This window comes from Physeter macrocephalus, chromosome 16 (assembly GCF_002837175.3).
Source record: "Physeter macrocephalus isolate SW-GA chromosome 16, ASM283717v5, whole genome shotgun sequence".
In the NCBI taxonomy this organism is placed as follows: Eukaryota; Metazoa; Chordata; class Mammalia; order Artiodactyla; family Physeteridae; genus Physeter; species Physeter macrocephalus.
In genome coordinates, this window is record NC_041229.1 from 57,270,139 (window position 1) to 57,292,929 (window position 22,791).

Genomic DNA, 22,791 nt, shown 5'->3' on the forward strand with positions numbered 1-22,791 from the left:
ATTCTAAGATTCTATCCTTCTTTTATTCTGATTCCAGGATTCAAAGATTTCATGATTTTGGTATAATTCCTGTTTCTGTGGTCATACCAGCCATAGCAAAAGCACTGAGGTATTTAACTCCAGTCATTACCTAGCTTCAGAACTGGAAATCCAAAACCACCAAACTCTTTCAGCCAACCCTAATGACTGGGATCAACTCTCCCTGGTTGTGTTCCTGAAGACAGAGGGAAAACTTCCAATATTTCACTATAATGTGTACTATTTCTGGTAGGTTATTGGTAGATATCCTTTGACATAGTAGAACCTTCTAGCTTGCTAAGGGTTTTTAAAAATTAATTAATGGGTGTCAACTTTTATCATGTTTTTCAAAATACTACATCTATTTGAGATGGTTGTGTGATGTTTCTCTTTAATCTAGAAGCATTTAGTATTATATCTACAGATTTTCTGTTATTAAAACAGTGTTCATTCTTGGGATTAAACACTAATATTGAAATTTTAGTAATTTTATGTAGAATTTTGAATTGTTTGCTGTCATTTCAGTTAGGATTTTTACAGCTATGATTGGCCTATAATTTTTTCTTCCTCATATTATCCTTGTCTATCTTGGTACAATGATTATATTGGCTTTCTAAACTGGGATGGGAAGTTCTCCCTTTTTTTTCTGTTTTATGGAATAATTTACATAGCATAGGGATTGTTTTATGAAAGTTTTGTGAGAATCACCTGTAAGCTCAGTGTATCAGGTATTTTATTTTGTCTTGTTTTGTTTTCATTTGTTGGTAGATTTTTAACTACTGATTCAACCTATTGAACTATTCAAGTTTTCTATTCCTTCTAAAATCAGTTTTAGTAAGATATATTTTTTTCCTAAGAAAACTTTCTATTTCCCCTGGGTGGGTTAGTTGTATTGCTGCATAAAAATTACCCTAAAACTTCAACACAGTCCCAGTCCAAATCCCAGCAAACTATTTTGTGGATATCAATAAACTGATTCTAAAGTTTGTATGGCAAGACAAAGACCCAGAACAGCTGCCACAATATTATAAAAGGAAGAACAAAGATGGAGGATTGACACTACCTGACTATAAGACTTAACTGTAAAGCTACAGTAATCAAGACAGCATAGTATTGGCAAAATAAGAGACAAATAGATCAATGGAACACAATAGAGATCCCCAAAATAGCCCATGCAGGTATGGTTAACTGATCTTTGACAAAGGAACAAGGCAATACAATGGAGAAAAGATCGTCTTTTCAACAAATGGTGCTGGAACAACTGGACATCTACACACACAAAAAATGAATATAGACACAAACTTTACACCCTTCGCAAAAATTAACTCAAAATGGATCATAGACCTACATGTAAAATGCAAAACCATAAAACTCCTTGAAAATAGCATAGGAGGACATGAAATAAAGAATTGATACAATGGACTTCATTAAATTAAATACTTCTGCTTTTCAAATGACACTGTCAAGAGAATGAGAAGATAAGACACAGACCTGGAGAAAATATTTACAAAAGGCATATCTGAAAAAGGACTGTTATCCAAAATGTACAAAGAACTCTTAACAATCAACAATAAGAAAATGAACGACCTGATTAAAAAATAGGCAGAAGATCTGAGCAAACACCTCCCCAGAGCAGATGTATAGATGGCAAATAAGCATATAGAAAGATGTTCCACATCATATCTCATTAGGGAAATACAAATTAAGACAATGAAATACCACTGCACACCTATTAGAAAGGCCAAAATCCAGAACATTGACACCACCAAGTGCTGGCAAGGATGTGGAGCTACAGGAACTCTCATTCATTGCTGGTGGAAATGCAAATTGGTACAGTCACTGTGGAAGACAGGCAATTTCTTACAAAACTAAATATACTCTTGTATGATGCAGTAATCATGCTGCTTTGTATTTACTCAAGTGAGTTGAAAATGTATGTCCATTCAAAAACTTGCACATAAATGTTTATAGCAGTTTTATTTATACTTGCCAAGATTTGGAAACAACCATGATATTCTTCAGTAGGTGAATGGATAAATGAACTGCAGTATGTCCAAACAATGAAATATTATTTAGTGCTAAAAAGAAATGAGATACCAAGCCATGAAAAGACATGGAGGAAACTTAAATGCATATTACTAAGTAAAAGAAGCCAATCTGAAAAGGCTGCATAGTGAATGATTCCAACTATATGATATTTTGAAAAAGGCAAACCATGGAGACAGTAAAAAGTTCAGTGATTGCCAGGAGCAGGAGGGCAGGGAGGGATGAATCTGCCCAACACAGAGGATTTTTAAGGCAGTGAAACTATTCTGTAGATAACTATAATGGTGGATACATGTTATTAAACATTTGTCAAAATCCATAGACTGGAAAACACCAAGAGTGAACCCTAATGTAGACTATGAACTTTGAGTGTTGATATGTCAATGTAGGCTCATCAATCGTAATAAATGTACTGCTCTGGTGCAGGATGTTGATAGTTGGGGAGACTGTGTGGCGATGGAGAGTGGAGTATATGAGAACTGAGTGTATTTTATCCTCAATTTTGCTGTGAACCTAAAAATTCTCTAAGAAATAAAGTATATTTAAAATAAATACATAAGTACATAAAGTTTATTAAAAATTTAAAAATCACCCTTAAACTTAGCACTTTAAATAACAATCAATATTTATTACTTCACATAATTTTTATGCATCAGGAATTCAGGAATGACTAGCTGGGTGCTTCTCCTTCAGGGTATCTTACATGAAGCTGCAGTCACGATGTCAGCCAGGGTTGCTGCCATTTGAAGGTTCACTGGAGCTGGAGGATCCACTTCTAATTTGGACCACTCACATGGCTGATCGCAGGAGGCCTCAGTTCCTCATCATTTGCAGCCGAGCTTGCCTGAGTATCCTCCCAAAATGGTGGCTGGCTTCCCCGGGGTGGGTATCCAAGGGAGAGCAAGATGAAGCCACAATGTCTTTTCTGACCTGGCCTCGGAACTCACACACCATCCTTTTCACAATATCCTATTGGTTGCTCGGGTTAGCTCTAGGCAGTGTGGGAGCGGACTACACAGAGCTATGCACTCCAGGAGGTCAAGACTATTGTGCACCATCCTGGAGGCTCCTACCACACAAGGTTTTTCAAATTTATCAGCAGACAGTAATTCTTAGTATTTGCCGATGAGTCTTTAAACCTCTGCTATATCTACAATTGTCCCTCCTACTATCCTAAAATTGTTGATGTGTGACTTTTGCTTACTTGTGTGTTTTTGTTTCTGGATGAATCTGTCAAAGATTTGTCTATTTTAAAGAAGCAACTTTTGAATTTTTTGACTGTCTCTAACATATTTTTTTTAATTTAATTACCTCGCTTTTTTTTTTTTCCCCCTCTTCTACTTTCTTTATGTTTGCTCTGGATGATCTCTAACTTCCTGAATCTGATCAGTAGAGCATTTTTAATCTTTCTTTGTTTCTAAAGTATGTATTTAGGTGATTAATTTCCCTGTGAATATTGTTTTTAGCTGCATCCCATAAACTTTGATGTATAATGTTTCATTTTCTTTCAGCACTGAATATTTTCTAGTATCCATTATAATTTCTTTGTTTTTTTTTTTTTTTAGATGTTGGGGGTAGGAGTTTATTAATTAATTTATTTATTTTTGCTGTGTTGGGTCTTCGTTTCTGTGCGAGGGCTTTCTCTAGTTGTGGCAAGCTGGGGCCACTCTTCATCGTGGTACACGGGCCTCTCACTATCACGGCCTCTCTTGTGGCGGAGCACAGGCTCCAGACGCGCAGGCTCAATAGTTGTGGCTCATGGGCCTAGTTGCTCTGAGGCATGTGGGATCCTCCCAGACCAGGGCTCGAACCCGTGTCCTCTGCATTAGCAGGCAGATTCTCAACCACTGAGCCACCAGGGAAGCCCTATAATTTCTTTTTAAACCCATGAATTATTTAGAAGTGTTTTTTTTGCTTAATTTCTAAACATGTGGAGGTTTGTGATTATCTGGTGTTACTGGTTCCTAATAACATTGCACCGTCATCAGAAGAAGTGATTTGTAGGAGTCTTTGGTACTTGTTTATGTTTGTTTTGCAGCCGACTATATGGTCAATTTATATATATTCCATTTAAGTTTGAAAAGAATGTGTATTCTCTAATTGTTGGATGCAGGGTCCATTAGATCGAGCTTATTAATTGTTTAAATCTTCTACATTCCTAACAACATTTTATGTTTGTTTTACCAGTTACTTAGATGTGTTTTTTTTTAATCTCTCTTTTTGATGATAATAATGGATTTGTGCATTTTTTCTTAAAACTCTAGCAAGTTTTGCTGTATATATTTTGAAGCTATATTGTTAGATACAAACTATGTCATATATTTCTGGTGAATTGTTTCTTCTATTTTTATGTGATGACCGTTCATTTTTATCCCCAATTATGATTTTTGTTTTAAGATCAATTTGTCTGATATTAATATAATGGTATCAGCTTTCTTTTGGTTAGTATTTGCCTGCTACACATTTTCCATCACTTTTTGTCCATATTTATGTGTCATTATGTTCTAAATATGTTTTCTGCATACAGTGTATAGTTGCATTTTGTTCTGTGTTTTTCTCCAGTCTGACATTCTCTTTTAACCGGAAAGTTTTGATCATTTACATTTACCTCAATCACTAATATATTTGGAAATAATCCTACCACCTTGTATTCTATTTTCTATTTGCTATGTGTTTTCTTTGCTTATTTTTACCCTTTTTCTGGCCTTAATAAGGTTTTCTATATGTGCTTTTCTTTCCTTCCATGTGCATTTTTAAGTTAATAAACATTTTAGGTTAATAAGTTAATCAATAACTCTTCTCCTCACAAACAAATAAGGACTTTGGAATACTTTTAACTCTGATCACTCTCTCCCATCTTACATGTATCTTAGTTCCACACTGTCTTCATGTACCTCAAATTAGTTCAAGCATGGCCAGATCCACATGCTCAAATGGCTAAAAGACTGAAACAGAGACCCCAGAGCAATGGTTCAAAGAAGAGAAAAGTGTGTGTCTTTCTCACATAACAGTGCAGAAGCAGGCAGGTGGTCCAAGGCTGCTGGGAGAGCTCAGTGCTAGGAGGTCATCCGAGATAGGTTTCCTCTATCTTGTTCTCTATCCTCCCATACCCAGGGGTAAATCCTGGCACCTGAACGTTCTTATCCATCATATCATAGGCACTGTAACCCCCAGATGATAATTCACCTCTACCGTGTCCACATTCTACACTAGATGAAGTTGAACCCAAGCAACTTCTTTAAGGAAGTGGCCTGGAAATACATATGATTGCTCTTTGCTGCAGGAAGTTGGAAAATGTTGTCTCTGTTTGGGTAGCCAAGAGCCCAACTAAAACTTGGAGGGTTTTGTTCCTAAAAGGAAGAAGGAGAGAATGAGCTTGGGGCACAAATTGCAGTCTTCCATAGACATCATCAGAATCTTGCATCCTCTTCTGATTTTCTCTGTTTGATTCAGCCTTAGGCAGGCAGCCTCCCCCAGTGATGGCAAAGATGGTCACTAACAACAGTAGCCTCATGGTCTCCCATGTAGCAATTCAGTAAAAAAGAGAGTGGCTCTTTACAGATAGTTTCAGCTAAAGTCTAGGATTTCCTCCAATTGGTCCAATGTGGATCACATGTCAATCAGTAAACTAGTCACTTTGGCCAGCGTGATGCAGTGACTGGCAAACAGGTGTGGGTCACATAGTCACATCTGGAAGTGGACTGAGTAGGGTTAACCCCACCCAAATCATATGGACTGAAATTAGAAAAGGAACAGTCTCCAAACTCAAATAATGAGGTGTTATTATCATCAGAATTGATGCTAAGCAAGCCACGTAACAGATAACCATTAGACTTGACTATCCCACTGAGCCATTGTATGGTTCAAGAAGGTTGTACGATTGAACGTGTTTAGAAAATCCAAGTGAATGAATGTGGGAGGTGATATTGATGATGAAGTTGCCTGGAGCACTCTTACACTTCTGCTAGGAGAGTTCCGACTCATCTGTCGTTAGTCATTCATTCAGCACCTTGTGAATGAACCTCTCTTATGCTGACCATACCATTTGCTAGTTATTTATTTATGTATCTATCTCCCAGTCCTTTCATAATGCACCCCTGTAATTGAGGGCTCCTCCAGAGCTAGAATTCATCTGTGTTCCACAGTGCCGAAGGCACAGAGTGGGCATCTAAATTAAGGAAGGGTAAAGTCTCAATGACTCTTTCTCCCGTTGCGGAGCACAGGCTCCCGACACGGAGGCTCAGCGGCCATGGCTCACGGGCCCAGCCGCTCCGCGGCATGTGGGATCCTCCCGGACCGGGGCACGAACCCGCGTCCCCTGCCTCGGCAGGTGGACTCTCAAACACTGCGCCTCAATGACTCTTAATGACCTCCAACTCCAATTGCTAGTCCATCTTTTTACCTTTGGAAATAATTATTGGAAAGACAGAAGCCAAATCCCAGAGAGTTCTGCAGAATTGGGGAGAGGAAGGGTGAGACCAGATTATTTTGTTTATAGAAATGTATCTCCTTATGACTGAAAACAGTGCCAGGCATCATTTTATTTGTGGAACTCAAATCAAATCACCAAGAGGCCAAGACCCAAGTAGGAGGAAGTTCAGCAGACAATTGACTAATTAGAGCTGTCTTCTCATCCTGTTTGATTCTAAGGTTCAAAAGAAAAGCTGTATTTTGCAATCATTTCCCAATCTAAACACATAAATGACTTTTTCCCCCATAAATACCAATGCCCCCAACTTAACTGAGGCTTAAAACTCTGTCTGTATTGGAGAGAAACAGAGCTGTAGGCCAGTGAATGTAGCTAGGGGTAGGAAGTGGAAAACAGTACAAGAAGATACCAAAAGGAGATACTCAGAAGAACAAGAGGTCTTCCTGGAGAAGGTGTGCAAGTGCCTGGCCTGCTTGGGAAGCTCCACCTATGGGTTACCCAGGGTGGGTCCTGTGAATACTAATAGCTACCATTAATTGAGCCATTGGTATATTCCAGATATTGTGGTAAGCACTTTTAGTGATTATCTCATTTTAATTCTCAGAACAACCTTGTGAGTTGAGAGCTGGCACCCCCATTCAAAGAAACTAGGGTTTCCCTGGTGGCGCAGTGGTTGAGAATCCGCCTGCCGATGCTGGGGATGCGGGTTCGTGCCCCGGTCCGGGAAGATCCCACATGCCACGGAGAGGCTGGGCCCGTAAGCCATGGCTGCTGAGCCTGTGCGTCCGGAGCCTGTGCTCCACAACGGGAGAGGCCACAACAGTGAGAGGCCCGCATACCACAAAAAAAAAAAAAAAAAAAAAAAAAAAAAAAAAAAAAGGATGAAACTAGAGATCAGAAAGTTGCAGTGATGTGCCCATGGCCATGAGCTAAGGCATGCAAAAGCCAGGATTTGAATTCTCTGGGATCTGATTTGACTCATAGCTTCTGCTCTGAGTCCTTAGCTATCTTCACAAAACCACTCTGAGGTAGCTATTATTTCCTCCATTCTATAGGTGAGGAGACTGAAGTTCAGGGATGACCCAACTTGTCCAAGTGACACAGGTAGGAAGTATCAGAGCCAAAGCAGGAACATCTGACTCTAAAATTTTTCTGCCTCCCAGGTAGAAGAAAAGCAAAGGCTAGGGGTCAGGAATATGGCAGAAAGCCACTGCATGTCAGGCCTACCCTTTCCCAGGACACGATCTTGCTGTTTCCCACCCTCCCCAACCTCCCCACTTAGGCCCCTTTCAAGAATTTACTTCTCACTGTCTCCCCTCCAGTGTGGCCCGTGGGCTGAACAGGGATTGGATGGTTCTTGGGACGCTCTAAGACATCCCTTCCCACAAGGGTCCCCTAGGAAGGGAACAGCTAAGGTACCATCAGTCTGCAGGTTCCTGTTCCCACATCTGAACAAGGTCTGTGGATAAGACTGACAAGTTCTTGGATCAGAAGCCAGCCAAAGGGGTTCAAATCCAGGCCAGAGACTTTGGCCAATAACAGGAGCTTCCTTTTTAAAAAACCTATATTCTGGGACAGACATTTCACTAGGGGTTTCCTCCGTATTTTTAAATTGAATCCCCCCCACCCTTCCCACATATTTGACCCTATTTCACAGAAGAGGAGCCTGAGGCTCCCTCCCAGTGTAAGGACAGCAAGTCATAAGGAGCCTGGTACTTGAACCTACCTAGGCCCCAGATTCTGTTGTTGCCTAGGAACTGAAGAGGGAGGAGCTGCCAGATCAGAGGGAGGAGGGAAAAGAGAGAGGGCGAGTCCCAGCAGCGCGCGCTGACGACAGCAGGTGATTTTTTTTCTGCATCGCGCTTTCTCTCAGCATCTTTCCTGGATTTTTCCCCCCCTCTGCTGACCGGCAGAAAAGGGTGGGGCCGCTTCCCCGCAGCAGAGACAGCAACGGCAGCGGCGGCTGCAGCATCATTGGGAGCAGCGGTGGCGGCAACAATGCTCGGTCTCCTCGAGAGGTGATCTCCTCTGAGCCCTGCTAGGTGGCCGGCTGCGACCGGACGCCGGCGGGAAGGAGAAGATAGAGCTTTGTCCGCGGCCCCTGCGGCCACACTGCCCGGCCCTTCCTCTGCGCCATGGCTTAAGCCTGCAGCCACCTCGCCTCGCGTTGCCTTGCTTGGCAGGGGTCTGAGCGCCGCAGCAGCCGCAGGGAGGGGCGCGTCCCAGACGCCCTCGCCCGGGGACCCGGGACGCGGTGTCTCACGCTGCGGTGCCCACAGCAGACCGCGCTCCCGAGACCTGTGCGGCGGCTCCCGGAGGCGTTTACAGCCGGGCATCGAGGGACTTTACGGACTTTCTCAGTGATAGCTCTGCCCACCCAACCTTCCCGGGTGCTCTCTGAGGTGGGAGGGCGCGGTAGCTCAGGCCACCAAGGAAAACACGGTGAGAACCAGATTGGCCGGACGAGGGCCAGGGGACTGAGGAAGATTAGGGACTTGCTTTAGAATCGAGCAAGAAGAGGGAGGACTAGCTCTGAGGCGAGCACCATGGCGTGGCCGTGCATCACGCGCGCTTGCTGCATCGCCCGCTTCTGGAACCAGCTGGACAAGGCAGACATCGCCGTGCCGCTGGTTTTCACCAAGTACTCGGAGGCCACCGAGCAGCCGGGCGCCCAGCCGGCGCAGCCTGCACAGCAGGCGCCCGCGCCCCCCTCGGCGCGCGCGGTCGCCATAGAAACGCAGCCGGCCCAAGGCGAAGGGGATGCGGTTGCCCGGGCAACAGGGCCGGCGCCGGGGCCTAGCGGCGAACGCGAGGTTGGGGCCCCCTCTGGCCGGAGCGGCCCGGGCCCGGGCTCTGGCTCCGGCTCCACCTCCAGCGCGGGCCCCGCGGACTCGGTGATGCGGCAGGACTACCGCGCCTGGAAGGTGCAGCGGCCGGAGCCGAGCTGCCGGCCGCGCAGCGAGTACCAGCCTTCGGACGCGCCCTTTGAGCGCGAGACCCAGTACCAGAAGGACTTCCGCGCCTGGCCGCTGCCGCGACGCGGGGACCACCCGTGGATTCCCAAGCCAGTGCATATCCCCACGTCCTCCCAGGCGGCGGCGCCTGTGCTCGGGGCGCCGCAGCGCCGGCCGCAGAGCCAGGAGCGCTGGCCGGTGCAGGCCGCCGCCGAGGCCCAGGAGCAGGAGGCGGCCGCTGGAGGAGCAGGTGGCCTTGCGGCTGGAAGGGCGACCAGTGCGGAAGAGCGCGACACACGCAAGAAGCCTGGGCCCGCCTGGATGGTGCGTCGCGCCGAGGGTGGTCTAGGGCACGAGCAGACGCTGTTGCCCGCAGCCCAGGCCCAGGTCCAGGCCACGGGCCCCGAGGGGGGCAAGGGGCGTGCGGCGGCCGACGCCCTCAACAGACAAATCCGCGAGGAGGTGGCGAGTGCGGTGAGCAGCTCTTACAGGTGAGATGCGGCCCGTAGCTCAGGCCAAGGGGCTGGTCATCCTTACCCTCTCCCACAGATTCTCTGCATCACAGGCCTCCCTGTCAGCCTCCCCCTCCAGCCCAGAACACACCCCCTCCCCCTCCCCAGCCCTGGCCGACTGCTATTTGGCTCTTTCTTTTGTGAGAGCTGTTAGTATTATCCATCCCATCTTGCCAAAGTCTTTCACTTAACCACTTCAGCCATCTTTTCCCCATCTCTGCCCCACCCCGAGTCCCTGCCTGCCCAACAGAGACCTTTGCAGTTTCTTCACTGGCTGTGCTTCCATTCTGCCCCACCCAACTCACCGGCTGCATTAGCCTGGGTGCTGCCCCTTGCTGGCTCAGCTGCCGCCCAAGGGCCTCCGTGCCTTCCTGCAGGGCCAATCCTCCCCAAAGAAGAGTGATCTCTCCCCCTTCCCCTCCTCCCTAGCCCGGTTCACTTGGCCCTTCATTCTTACCCCCTCTATCTCAATCCCTGGGAGACGACCAAGCACCACACCCTTTTCTAGTTTCCCTGCCGGTCCCTTATAGAGCACCCTCCTCTTTCAGCCACTTATGCTGAAGGCAGATTCCTTACACCTCTAGCTGTGACTCACTGGGCAAGTTTCTTAACATTTCTTGGCCTAGGGTTCTTATCTGTAAGACGTGATGGATAATAGATTCTTCTCTTAGATTGTTTGCTAATGTATTGATTTAATATTAAATACTCAACATATTTTTGAGCACCTACTATATGCTAAGCACATTTTGAAGATTAAATGAGATGATTCAGGAGGAGAATTATGCCTGGCACATGGTAGGTAATTAGTACATCTTGGTTCCATTCCAGCCTTCTACATTATGCCTCATTATTTTGATTTCCACTTCCCAGGCACTTCCAGCCTTCTCCCCTATTGATGCATCTCCTTCCCTTTCATGTTTGCCAAATGTGGTTCTCATTCTGTTACCACCAAGAACCCCCTTTTCAGCACATTTAAATTCCCTTTAAATGAATGCCTTCAACAAGAGCATATTTATTCATTCATTCTCTCTCTTTCTATCTCTCTCTTTTTCTAGAATTCTCCCTCTGCTGCAGCCTCAGTCCTTCCAGTCTGCTTTCTCACCCTTCATTCATTTAATATGTATTTCTGAATGCTTAGCTTTCAGTCCTGCCCTTATGTTTCAGATGGAAGCAATTAGCTAACAGATCACTGTTGACTCTGAATATGTGGCACTGGGTTTGGGGTCTCTGCAGAAGCAGAGGTACACGATGAGTAATTGAGATAGAGGTGTTCAAAATGTGGCTTATGGGGTCCTTCATCAATGCCACAGCCAGTTGCCTCCTTCCTGCAGGAGGGTGTGGACAGGAGGACTGCACAGTTAGTGTCTTTTGCCAGGACCTTCTATATAGCCTCATCAGACTGATGTCCTTCTCCATTAAATATGACAAACACTCCCTCTTATGCTGAGGAAGAACAGCATTGATAGACATCCTCTCTTGTTAAGACAAAATCTGCCCCCCACTCAGGTATTACCTCTGGAAAGCATTTCCCAATGAAAAGGGGCAGTTAATCAATTGGCCCCTATTCCTTCTTCCTGAATTCCACCTCCCACCTGGCATTTGTCTCTTGGTGTCTTGTTATCATGACCACACTGGTTCCCCAGGAATACACCACTTCCTTTTAAAGCTCTGGGTCAGGCAAGGACATGGATCCTTTTCCTTGGTTCTAGCTATGAGAAGGTGGAATTTTCACAAAATCTTTATGCTGTTACCAAGGAGAATCAAAAAGAAAAGAAAGGGGCTTCCCTGGTGGCGCAGTGGTTGAGAGTCCGCCTGCCGATGCAGGGGACACGGGTTCGTGCCCCGGTCCGGGAAGATCCCACATGCCGCGGAGCGGCTGGGCCCGTGAGCCGTGGCCGCTGAGCCTGCGCGTCTGGAGCCTGTGCTCCGCAGCGGGGGAGGCTGCAGCAGTGAGAGGCCCGCGTACTGCAAAAAAGAAAGGAAACAAATAAGAAAGGGGAATAAAAAAAAAAGCCAAGATACAATTTTATGACTCTGTCATGGCTTTGTTGTTTACAAGGCCCTACCTTTGTTCCCTAAGAACCCTAAGGTTGGCCTAACGTCACAGATTTCTGGACTAGCCTCTTCATCATCCTACTCCCAGTCTACCACCCTGCGGCAGGTGGAACCTTACCACCTACCAGACAGAATATACCTCTCCTCACCTCAATACAGTCAATGCCAATCAAGAGAGATCCAGATTCTCAAATCTCATTTGATGATCCTACTCAGTTTATGTTTCCAGGCTGGTAGGACTTGCTTTGTTCATAAATGGTGGTTCAGACAGTCAGGGCGTAAACCACCCTTCAGACACAACTCACTCCAAATATTTTGGGTTGTACCTTTGTTCTGTGTAGCCTCTTTCCTCCCAAACAACACCTTAACTGTGCAGTAAGCATGTCATGCTTTACAGTTAGAATTACACACATCCTGCAAGTGATTTGATTGAATAGGGGCAGGCTATGCTCTTGCAGCTGGTAAGAATGATTATTTTTCATAGCTATCAGAATTTCATCAACCTATCAAGGAAAATCTCTGTGTACCTCAAAAAACATTTTTTTCTAATTTGAGTCTTCTGTAAAATTTAATTATGCATATGACTTTGGGATCAGCAGTCCCATTTTGCTGTATCATCAGAAGGGTTTTGAAGCATTAAGAGAATAAGTATTGCTAAGAAACATCAATTTCTTTAATGGACAATTTAAGTACTTGACAAATTTGATGTGAAATTTAACATTATTTTTTGTTCCAGAAGAAAAATTAACTAATAATAGGGAAATGCACTTTGGGTGAAAGTAGATATGAAGAAATAAGATAATCAATTAATTAAGTATACTATAAAGAAAAAAATGCCTGGAAATTATAGGCTTATCTGGAACATTGATTTTTTTTCCCCCCTATTCTCTCACATCCTTTTCCTTGCTAGGATTCTAAATTCCTGAATTTAAGTATGTTCCATGTCTTCTGTAGATGAGCCTTACATCACCTTAGAAGCCAAGCTGGGCTACATTTCACTGATAATTTGATTGACAAATCCTTTTCTTCTGCCACTCTACATAAATCATGGTGGTTTACACCATGGTGACTGGTTCATCTCATGGGCTTTACAAATGACATCTGTCATGTAACATCAGTGTGAGCAGTTTGCTTAAATAGAGAAAGGATATACAATCCATCAGCTTGATATATTGGTACATAATTTAAAATATATATTCAGCATCCAGAGTCATATACATGCTATTTGGTTTTCTCCTGCAATGTACAATCAGTAGATAACATCAAATGTCCTTTGACACTATGGTTTTGAGAAACCTTCCCTGTTCAACTGTTCATTTAATTCATAACCTATCCACACTAGCCTGAGACTTTTTGCATTCAAGTGGCATCTGAGGTATCTTTAGAATTATTCTCAATCATGAAGTTGATTTTCAGTACATTCATATTACATAAATGATATTATAAAATTGAGAAACATGTCTTCGTTATTTTTAATGTTAAGGATGGATTTTACTGCGCAGCTATTTGTGACTTTAGACCTAGCATTCTCAGTTAGGAAATAGATGAGTCATAGGAGGGGATTAAAATTCCTCTCTCAGCCAACCCCATTGCCCCAGCCATCAGTTAAGAGTGATAGATGGGGTAGCAGGTGCTCCCCATAGAAATGCTAATGAGCAACTTTTCCTGGAAGAAATCAGCTGGGGCACCCGGAGGTAGAATTAATAAACCAGAGGCAAAATAGTACTTGAAAAATGAGAGCAGTAACAAGGAAATCAGAAAGAAAAAGAGCCTTTCCTATCTACCCTGCAGTCTTCCATAAAGGTTAGAGAAAGGCCCATCTGACTTGGCTTATGCTATACAGAACTGCCTTGTGCCTACAGGGCAACCGCCCGTTTCCCTAGGATCTTCCTGACTAAATCCCAGCAATACTTCAAGGCCAATCTTAGATACTAGTCTTCAACAACGCCTTCCAGGTCCTGCCACGCAGGACTAATTTTTCTCTTATTCCCTTTTCGTATTCTGTACACTTCTCATTGTCTGCTTGATTGTAAGATACTTTTTTTTTTTTTTTTTTTTTTTTTTTTTTGCGGTACGCGGGCCTCTCACTGCTGTGGCCTCTCCCGTTGCGGAGCACAGGCTCCGGACGCGCAGGCTCAGCAGCCATGGCTCACGGGCCCAGCCGCTCAGCGGCATGTGGGATCCTCCCGGACCGGGGCACGAACCCGCGTCCCCTGCATCGGCAGGCAGACTCTCAACCACTGCGCCACCAGGGAAGCCCTGTAAGATACTTTTGTCTCTATCTGCCTCCCCTACCAGATAGGAACACTTGAAGGGAAGGGCTGTATTTTGTTCATCTCTGTATCTCTCACAGCGTAACATTGTGCCTAACTATCATATAGGTTTGTTGAATCCAGTGAAATTTTTAAAGTTAGATGAAAAATTTATTCACCTACATATTGATTCATTTCATTCAGTTTCATTTAGCTGAATTAATTTTGGAAAATGACCACCAAGCCCCTGCAATGTATCAGACAGGATCCTGGAGATACCAAAAAGTGATAACCCTATGTAAAGAAATTGTGTTTTCCTTAATCAAAATAAAGGGGGATTCCTACTCGGTTAGCACTAGAAGTAAATGTTCAAATGGGGAAGGGCAGCAAACCTTACAGATCTGACTCTAGGTGCACCTTCACCCAGGGCAGTGGTCCCCAACCTTGGCTGTACAATGGAATCACTGGAGAACTTTAAGAATGCTGTTACATAGCTGCCTTGCCCGGAGATTCTGATTTAATTGGTCTGGGGTATAGCCTGCGCATGTGAATCTTTTCAAACCGTGCAAGATAATTCTCATGTGCAATTCAGGTTATGACCTCTTCCCTTAAGACAGAGGTTCTCAAAATTTAGTACACAAAAAATCATCTGGAGAGCTTTCTAAAATGCAGATTCCCGGGCCTCAGACATGCTGATTCAGTACTTTAAAAATAGAGCTTAAGCATCTATATTTTAAGAAGCACTCTAGGTAATTTTTATGCAGGTGAACTTCAGTCTTACTTGCGAAAACACCGCTTGGGAAGATTTGCTATCTTTAAGGTATTGAGTTTTCCCATATACAAATGTGGTATTGCTTGCCATTTATTTGTCTTTTTGTCCTTCACTTACATTTTGTAATTTTCTCCACAAAAGTCACATACACATGCGCACACACACACACATACGCAATAGTTTTTAAGTTTTATTTTTCTATATTTAAGCCTCTAATAATATAATTGGATTTAACTTTATGTATGGAATGAGGCAGGGAACTGATTTTCCTTTTTCCCATATGGAAAGTCATTTATCCCAATACCCTTTTTAACAGTTCAACTTTTCCCCATTAATATCCCCACTGATATCTCTTCTATCACATGAGGGTCGCGTATGCTTGAATATATTTCTGAGATCTCTGTTCTATTCCATTAATCTGAGCTAATGCCATACTATCATCTTTTTTTCTGAGCTATTTAAAATTAGTTTTCCTATTTTCAAGCATATATCTTATTACATTTTCTAATTTGTTATTGCTCATATGTATTAATTTTTATATGTTTTTACTGTATTCAACAACTTTACCACACTCTAATTTTGTTTGTAGATTCTCTTGGACTGTCTGTGGAGATAATGTATACTTTTAGCAAATGCCAGTTTATTGTCTTCATTCTGATATTCATATATTTTTGTGTGTATGTATATTGCTACACTGGTGAGGATATGCATATAGTTTTTTTTTTAATGCTTTTTCTTTCTTTCTTTTTGGCTGCGTTGGGTCTTCGTTGCTGCACGGGCTTTCTCTAGTTGCTGAGAGCGTGGGCTACTCTTCATTGGGGTGCGTGGGCTTCTCATTGTGGTGGCTTCTCTTGTTACAGAGCACGGGCTCTAGTTCAGTAGTTGTGGCACTCAGGCTCAGCAGTTGTTGCTCCTGGGCTCTAGAGCACAGGCTCACTACCTCTTTGTAGTGTTGATTTGCATTTCCTGCACGGCCTTTGTTGCTCCACGGCATGTGGGATCTTCCTGGACCAGGGCTCGAACCCGTGTCTCCTGCATTGGCAGGCAGATTCTTAACCACTGCACCACCAGGGAAGTCCCTCCATATAGTTTTGATAATAGGCTTCTTTGTCTTGAGACATGGGAATGTTTCTTAAGTTTCATCATTAAGTATGAGGATTGCTCTGTGTCATTATAATATAGTGTCATATCAGGTTAAGAAACTTGTCTTTATGCTAGTTTACTAGGGGTTTCTAAAAATGTGGATTGGTATTGAATTTTTTTTTTAATTTTTGAATTCCATTTAATTTATTTTTTTATACAGCAAGTTCTTATTAGTTGGTATTGAATTTTATTAAATGATTTTTTTTGGCATCAACTGAGAAAGTCTTATGGTTTTTATTTTTAATCTGCTAATAGATTTTTCTGATACTGAACCGTCTTTCCATTCCTAGGATAAATCTTACTTAAATAAAAATATAGTTTATGATGCTGAATTCTTTTGCTACTTTTTATTTGAAATGTTTGCATATATATTTATAAGTGAAATTAGTCTAAAATTTTTTCCTTTTTTATATCAGTCTGGTACAGTATTGGAATCATGGTTATGTCTATAAAGTTAGGTAGTTAGATTTTTCTCTTTTTCAGTTATTTGGAACAATTCTTATAACAAGTACTCGTCCTCAAATATCTGATGAGTCTCCTGTAAAGCTCTCTGTACCTGGTGTCTTTTTCATGAATAGACTATTTTTTTATTACCAGTTTGATGTCTTTAATAGTTATTCATTTATTCAGCTTTTGTATTTCTTCTTGAGCCAATTTTAGTAATTTATATTTTTCTAAAAAATGTTATAATTTTTTTAATTTTTAAATTTATTGACATGAGTCACCATAGCACTATCTTGTGGATTTTAAAATCATCTCTACTTATCTGCAGTTACATCCCCTTTCATACTTAATATTAATTGGTGCCTTCTTTCTTTTTTTTCATAATTGTCTTATTGAGGTTTGCTTAGTCTTTTCAAAGAATCAAATTTTGGTTTTGTTGATCATCTCCCTTTTCAGTAAGTTTTGCTCTTATTTTTACTATTCCTTTACCTTTTATGCTCTGAGAGGTAGGCATAGGTCATGTTAGGAACAGTTTTATATCCCTGGATGAGGAGTTTGGATTTTTTTTTTTTTAAAGAAATGAGTCACTGAAGGAATCTAGGTAGAGGAACTACATGATAGTTTAATATGATTTAAATTTTATTAATGTCCCACTGACCGGTGACCAGGGGAGGTTAGACAAAGGGTGGCCTTTCAATAACGAGCCTATTGGAATAATCCAGGGACAATGATAAAGCCTGAACTGAGGCTGTGGGACTGGAGATTTATAATATAGTACATACAGTTACTGAAAAACAGATGTTAATGACCAATTGAGATGCAAGGAAGAGGGTAAATCCAGGGTAACTTTTTTCTGGTTTGGGTAGCTGGTAGTGGTCCTAGTCACTGGAACAGAGGGGTGGGATAGGGAGGGTGGGAGGGAGGCTCAAGAGGGAGGGGATATGGGGATATATGTGTACCTATAGCCGATTCACTTTGTTGTACAGCAGAAACTAACACAACGTTGTAAAGCAATTATACTCCAATAAAGATATTTTTTTTAAAAAGGAACAGATTTTTATTTAGAATTCTGTGATGAATGTAGAGGAGAAAAAAGTCAGGAGTGGAAGTTGAGCTTATTTTTAATATCTAGAATTTGAGTTGTCTATGAGATATCTGACAAGAAATTTCAAGGGGCAGCTGAATAAATGGATCTGAAGTGTAGAGAGAGATCCGGGCTGTGATTTGAAACATCCTGTGGATATTATTAAAGCCATGGGAGGAGGTGAAATCATCACTTGCGAGGAAGCAGAGAAAATTAGCCATCAGAGAATGGAGCCCTGAGGGATACATGTATTTGGGGTACTGACAGCAGAAGGGATAACCATGAAAAGACAAAAGAGTGATCAGAAGGGAGGGAAGAAAAGCAGGAGAGAGACTAATCTTGGAAACCACATTGGGCACCTAACTCAGCAAAGCCTTGTGCTGCCCTGGAAATTTTTACTGAGGAATTACTGTGTGCAAAGCATTTTTCTAGATCATTGGTTGACCTTGCGCAGTTAGATATAATGTTACTGAAACTAACCCACAAAGAGGAGAGGAGATAAGATACGCACAATTAATCCTTGGTTGCTGTCCTAGAAAAAAAATGGCATCTAATGCATCTATGAACTTTCAAAATAAGTTAAGCCAGTGATAGTTCTTAATCTATAATCACGAAGAATCACTGTGTCCAGGATATAAAACTAAAATAATCCAACAATGTCCACTAGGATTAAAGAGCCATCTCTCTAATCAATGCAGCTTTGGCTTTTCAAATTAGGTCAGTTGTAGACATCTAGACAGGTGAGCTTCTAATTCTCCGCCAAATGAAGAAAACTGCAAATGGACTGTGACCAGCAAACTAAAAATTCTCTCAATGTTCACTAAAGATGCTAGTTTTCACCATTAGAAACAATAGTAGTAGTTAATCAAATGCCTCCTACGTGCCTGGCAGGCTGCTAGAAACTTTAGACGCATTTTCGCCTGTAATCTTTATAGCAGCTCTGCAGAAGTGGTACTGTTACTTCCCTGTTAGAGCTGAGGACCCACAAGGCCTGTTGTCTGTCTTTAGGTTTTAAAACTGTTGAAGGCACAGACTTTGTCTAACACTAATCTTTCTCTACACAGGGCACTTCCTCCACGTCATATTAACATGTATTTTCTCAAACCATTTTCAATCCACTGAATATTGATTAGTGTCTGCTCTATATCTGGCTAATTCCTAGGAAGACAAAGTAGTCCTTGCTCTTGGAAGACTTATGTTTATTAGGCAGAGACATGTGAGCTGAAAAGTTATAGGTGCCCTAACAAAATGTATATGCAGGGTTTGGTGGGGCACAGAGGAGATAGAGGTTAAGTCTACTTGATTTGAGGGTTATCAGGGAAAGGGTTCAGTAGAGAAGGGACTGGTAGGCTGAATCTTCAAAGATGAATGGGCATTAAATGGGGAAGGGATCAGTCTGAGTAAAAGTACAGAAGAGAAATTGTCAGCAGTTCTGAGTAGGTAGAACTTAGAGGTCTCATTGGATGAGGATAGAATGGCGAGAGGTGGACCAGATAGGTAGGCTGGGCCACCTCCTTTATCCTATGAGCCAATGAAGAAGGAGGATTAGGTTTTGGATTTTAGCAAAGGTGACTTTGGCGGCAGTGGGAAGGATGGATTGGAGGGGATTAGACTGGGAGCATGGAATCCAGAAAGGAAGTTGTGGTCTAGGTGAGAGATGATGAAGACCTCCAGCCAGGAAAGGATGTAAACAAGCACTGATGGTACAGAATAACATAAGGCTACTTGAAAGTCGGCAGAAAGGGAGAGGGAAGAGTCTAGGATGTTTCCTTTGGATGCCTTGGATGTCTGGGGAAACAATCATTCACTGAGCTAGATAGCATAGTTTTGGATAAGTTGAATTTGAGGTGTCTTTAGAAAGACTACATGGGGGTGTTCAATAGAAAATGAAAATAGAAACCCACACTGCTGGTAAAGGGTGTAAATTGCTACAATCACCTTATAAAACTCTTCAGCATTATCTATTCAAGTTAAACATATGTTTACTCTATGACCCAGCAATTGCACTCTTGAGTATATACCTAGCAAAAATGAGTGCAGAAGCCTTGTACAAGAATGTGTAGCAGCTTTATTAATAATAGCTAAAAAGTAAAATCAACCCAAATGTCCATCCACAAAAGGAAAAATACACTGTGGTATATTCATACAGTGGACTATCACCTGGTAGGGTGTGGTAGACAGAATCATGGTCCCCTTCCCCCACCCCAGAATGTCCACATCCTAATTCCTGGAACCTGTGAATATGTTATGTTACAAAGCAAAAGGGACTTTGCAGATGTCTTTAAGTTAAGGCTCTTGAGGTGGGATGAGTATCCTGGATTATCCAGATGGGCCCATTGTAATCACAGGGACCCTTATAAGTGAAAGAGGCAGCGTCACAGTGATGCAGTGTGGTAAAGACTTGGCCAGCCATTGTTGGCTTTGAAGACGGAAGTGGGACACGCACCAAGGAATGCACCAGCTTCTCAGAAGCTGGAAAAGACAAGGAAATGGATTCTTCCTGGAGCCTTCAGAAGGAACACTTTGCTTCTGCTGACACCAGGATTCTAGCCAGTGAGACCCATTTCTGACTGTTAACTACAGAACTAGAAGGGAATACACTCATGTGGTTCTAAGCCATTCAGTTTGTGGTAATTTGTTAGAGCAGCTACAGCAAACGAATACACAGGGTTTCTCAATCTCGGCACTACTGACATTTTGGACCAGATAATTCTTCGTTGTGAGGAGCTGTCTTGTGCATTGCAGGATGTTTGGCATCATCCCTGGCCTCTTTCCAAGCCTTGCCAGTAGCGTTCCCCACATTATCCCCCTCCAAGTTGTGACAATCAAAAATCTTTCCAGACATTGCCAAAAGCCCTCTGGGTGTGCCAAAATTGCCACTGGTTGAGATCCACTGTTACATAGCAGAAGAAGAAAGTTACTGAAATACTCACTAATATGGATAGATCTTCCAGACATAATGATGAGTGAATGAAACCAGATATAAGTGTACTTACTGAATGATTCCATTTATTTAAAATTTCAAAAACAGGCAAAGGTAAGTGATGGTGATGGATGTCAGAATTGTGATAATCTCTGGGGGTGGGGTGGGTAATTGACCAAGATGTTGGAAATGTTCTATATCTTGATCTGGATGGTGGTCATGTGGGTCTATACATACGAACAATTAAGATTTATGGGCTTTATTCTGTTTGTTATAACTCAACAACAAAAAAGAAACAAATTGCAAACTAGGTAAACAGAGATATAAGTTTGATGCTCAGGAGAAAAGGCAGAACAGAAAAGAAATATCTGGATATCGATCAGTCAGTGAGGATCAAACCCGCAGGGGTCAGGGAGGGTGGGAAGAAAGAGAGTGAGAAGAAGAACATGCTGCGGCCAGAGCCCAGCCTCCCCGACATATCAGGCACGAGCAGAAGAGTCAGTCAAGGAAGGAGCATGTGTGTCTGTGCTGTTCCCATCCGAGAGCGAGAGCGCAGGCCCACCATAGTCCCACAAAAGCTACCCACACATGTATAACATAATAGTAGTCTTCTCGGGCTTCCCTGGTAGCGCAGTGGTTGAGAATCTGCCTGCTAAGGCAGGGGACACAGGTTCGAGCCCTGGTCTGGGAGGATCCCACATGCCATGGAGCAACTAAGCCCGTGAGGCACAACTACTGAGCCTGTGCATCTGGAGCCTGTGCTCTGCCACAAGAGAGGCCGCGATAGTGAGAGGCCTGCGCACCGCGATGAAGAGTGGCCCCCGCTCGCCGCAACTAGAGAGAGCCCTCGCACAGAAATGAAGACCCAACACAGCCCAAAATAAATAAATAAATAAATAAACTCCTACCCCCAACATCTAAGAAAAAAAATAGTAGTCTTCTCCATCCTCCCTATCCCGGCATAGTCCATTGTCAGTGTGTGTTTCTTTTCAAATTGAATGAAGAGGCTTTGCAGGAACAAGCCTGATGGAACCTCTTTCGGTAGGAAAATAGGACCCAAGCCCCAAACCACAAAAGCCACCATAAGTGCCTCCACTGTGCTGTTGCTTGTGGTCACTGTCTACTTTGTGCAGTGACTTCAAAAAGCTGGCCCATGTTGTGGCACATCCTAGAGTGCCTTTTTGCAATCTTCTTGGCCCCTAAGAATTGTTCTCTATTAAACCGTAAATAATGGGCGAAAGATAGACGATGGCAGAAAGCAAAAGAGCAGAATGTTAGAACGGAGACATAATTGAGTTTCATTTGCTGAGTGCACAATTCCAATTGCTTTAACATATTTTTTTATTTAGACTTTATCATGACCTTTTAAGGTAAACATCTCTCTCTTTAAAGATGAAGAATAGAGTCAAGGAGGTCTGAGGACTGAGGTCACACAACCAGTCAGTGACTGGGCTGGCTCAGGAGCCTGGTTCTCCTCATTCCAGCCTCCAGCTGTGTCTCACTCGTGGGCTCAAGCAGACCAACATACCATTCCTGGGAGGGCTGCTACCTGCCCCCCAACTCCCACTCTCCTAAGCCCACACCGTCCTCCTTCACCACCTGGTTCTACAGGGGGAGAGGGATGGATGGTTTCACTATTCCTTGTCCTGAACTCTCCATGGATCCCCTTCCCTTCCAGGGCAAGGCCTTGGCAGCTCAGCCTGCAGTCAAGGCTTTCCAGGATCTGACCTATCTGGTGCCTCCAGCATTTTTGCCCACTGCTCCCTTCACAACACCTGATGCTTTTTCCTGCAGATTCTCAGTTCTGGTTGTACCTTAAAATCTCAGGGTCCTCAGCGGATGATCTAGCCAAATCACAGGCTGAGCTGAGCCTTGACAAGCTCCACACGTAACCATTGCTGGATTTTGCTCACAATTTTCCCTCCTGCCTGCCTTCCATCTTCTTTCTAAATCCTTCCTATCCTTTGGGGCTTTTAGTCCATTGTGAAAGAGGCTTATACTATAAAAGCAGGGAATTAGGTTGGATTTATTTGATCATAATATCATAATAATAATGTAGTGGGCTTAATATCATTTTTATTTCAAGTTCAATGCATCATCTTAAGAGCATGCAACGGCTGGGGCTATGGGCTATGAGGATTCAAGGTGCAGAGCACACG

The 22,791-nt window shown here is 43.0% G+C and overlaps 1 protein-coding gene across 1 annotated transcript in view; it reads left to right on the plus strand.

Annotated features, from left to right (window-relative positions):
• The first annotated feature begins 8,881 nt into the window (after nucleotides 1–8,881).
• MAP6 (microtubule associated protein 6) overlaps nucleotides 8,882–22,791 on the plus strand; it is an 87,659-nt gene continuing 73,749 nt past the window's right edge. The window contains exon 1 of the mRNA XM_007101448.3: nucleotides 8,882–9,938. Coding sequence (XP_007101510.2) covers nucleotides 9,040–9,938 — 899 coding nt within the window. The 5' untranslated portion in view covers nucleotides 8,882–9,039. The remainder of the gene's footprint in view (nucleotides 9,939–22,791) is intronic.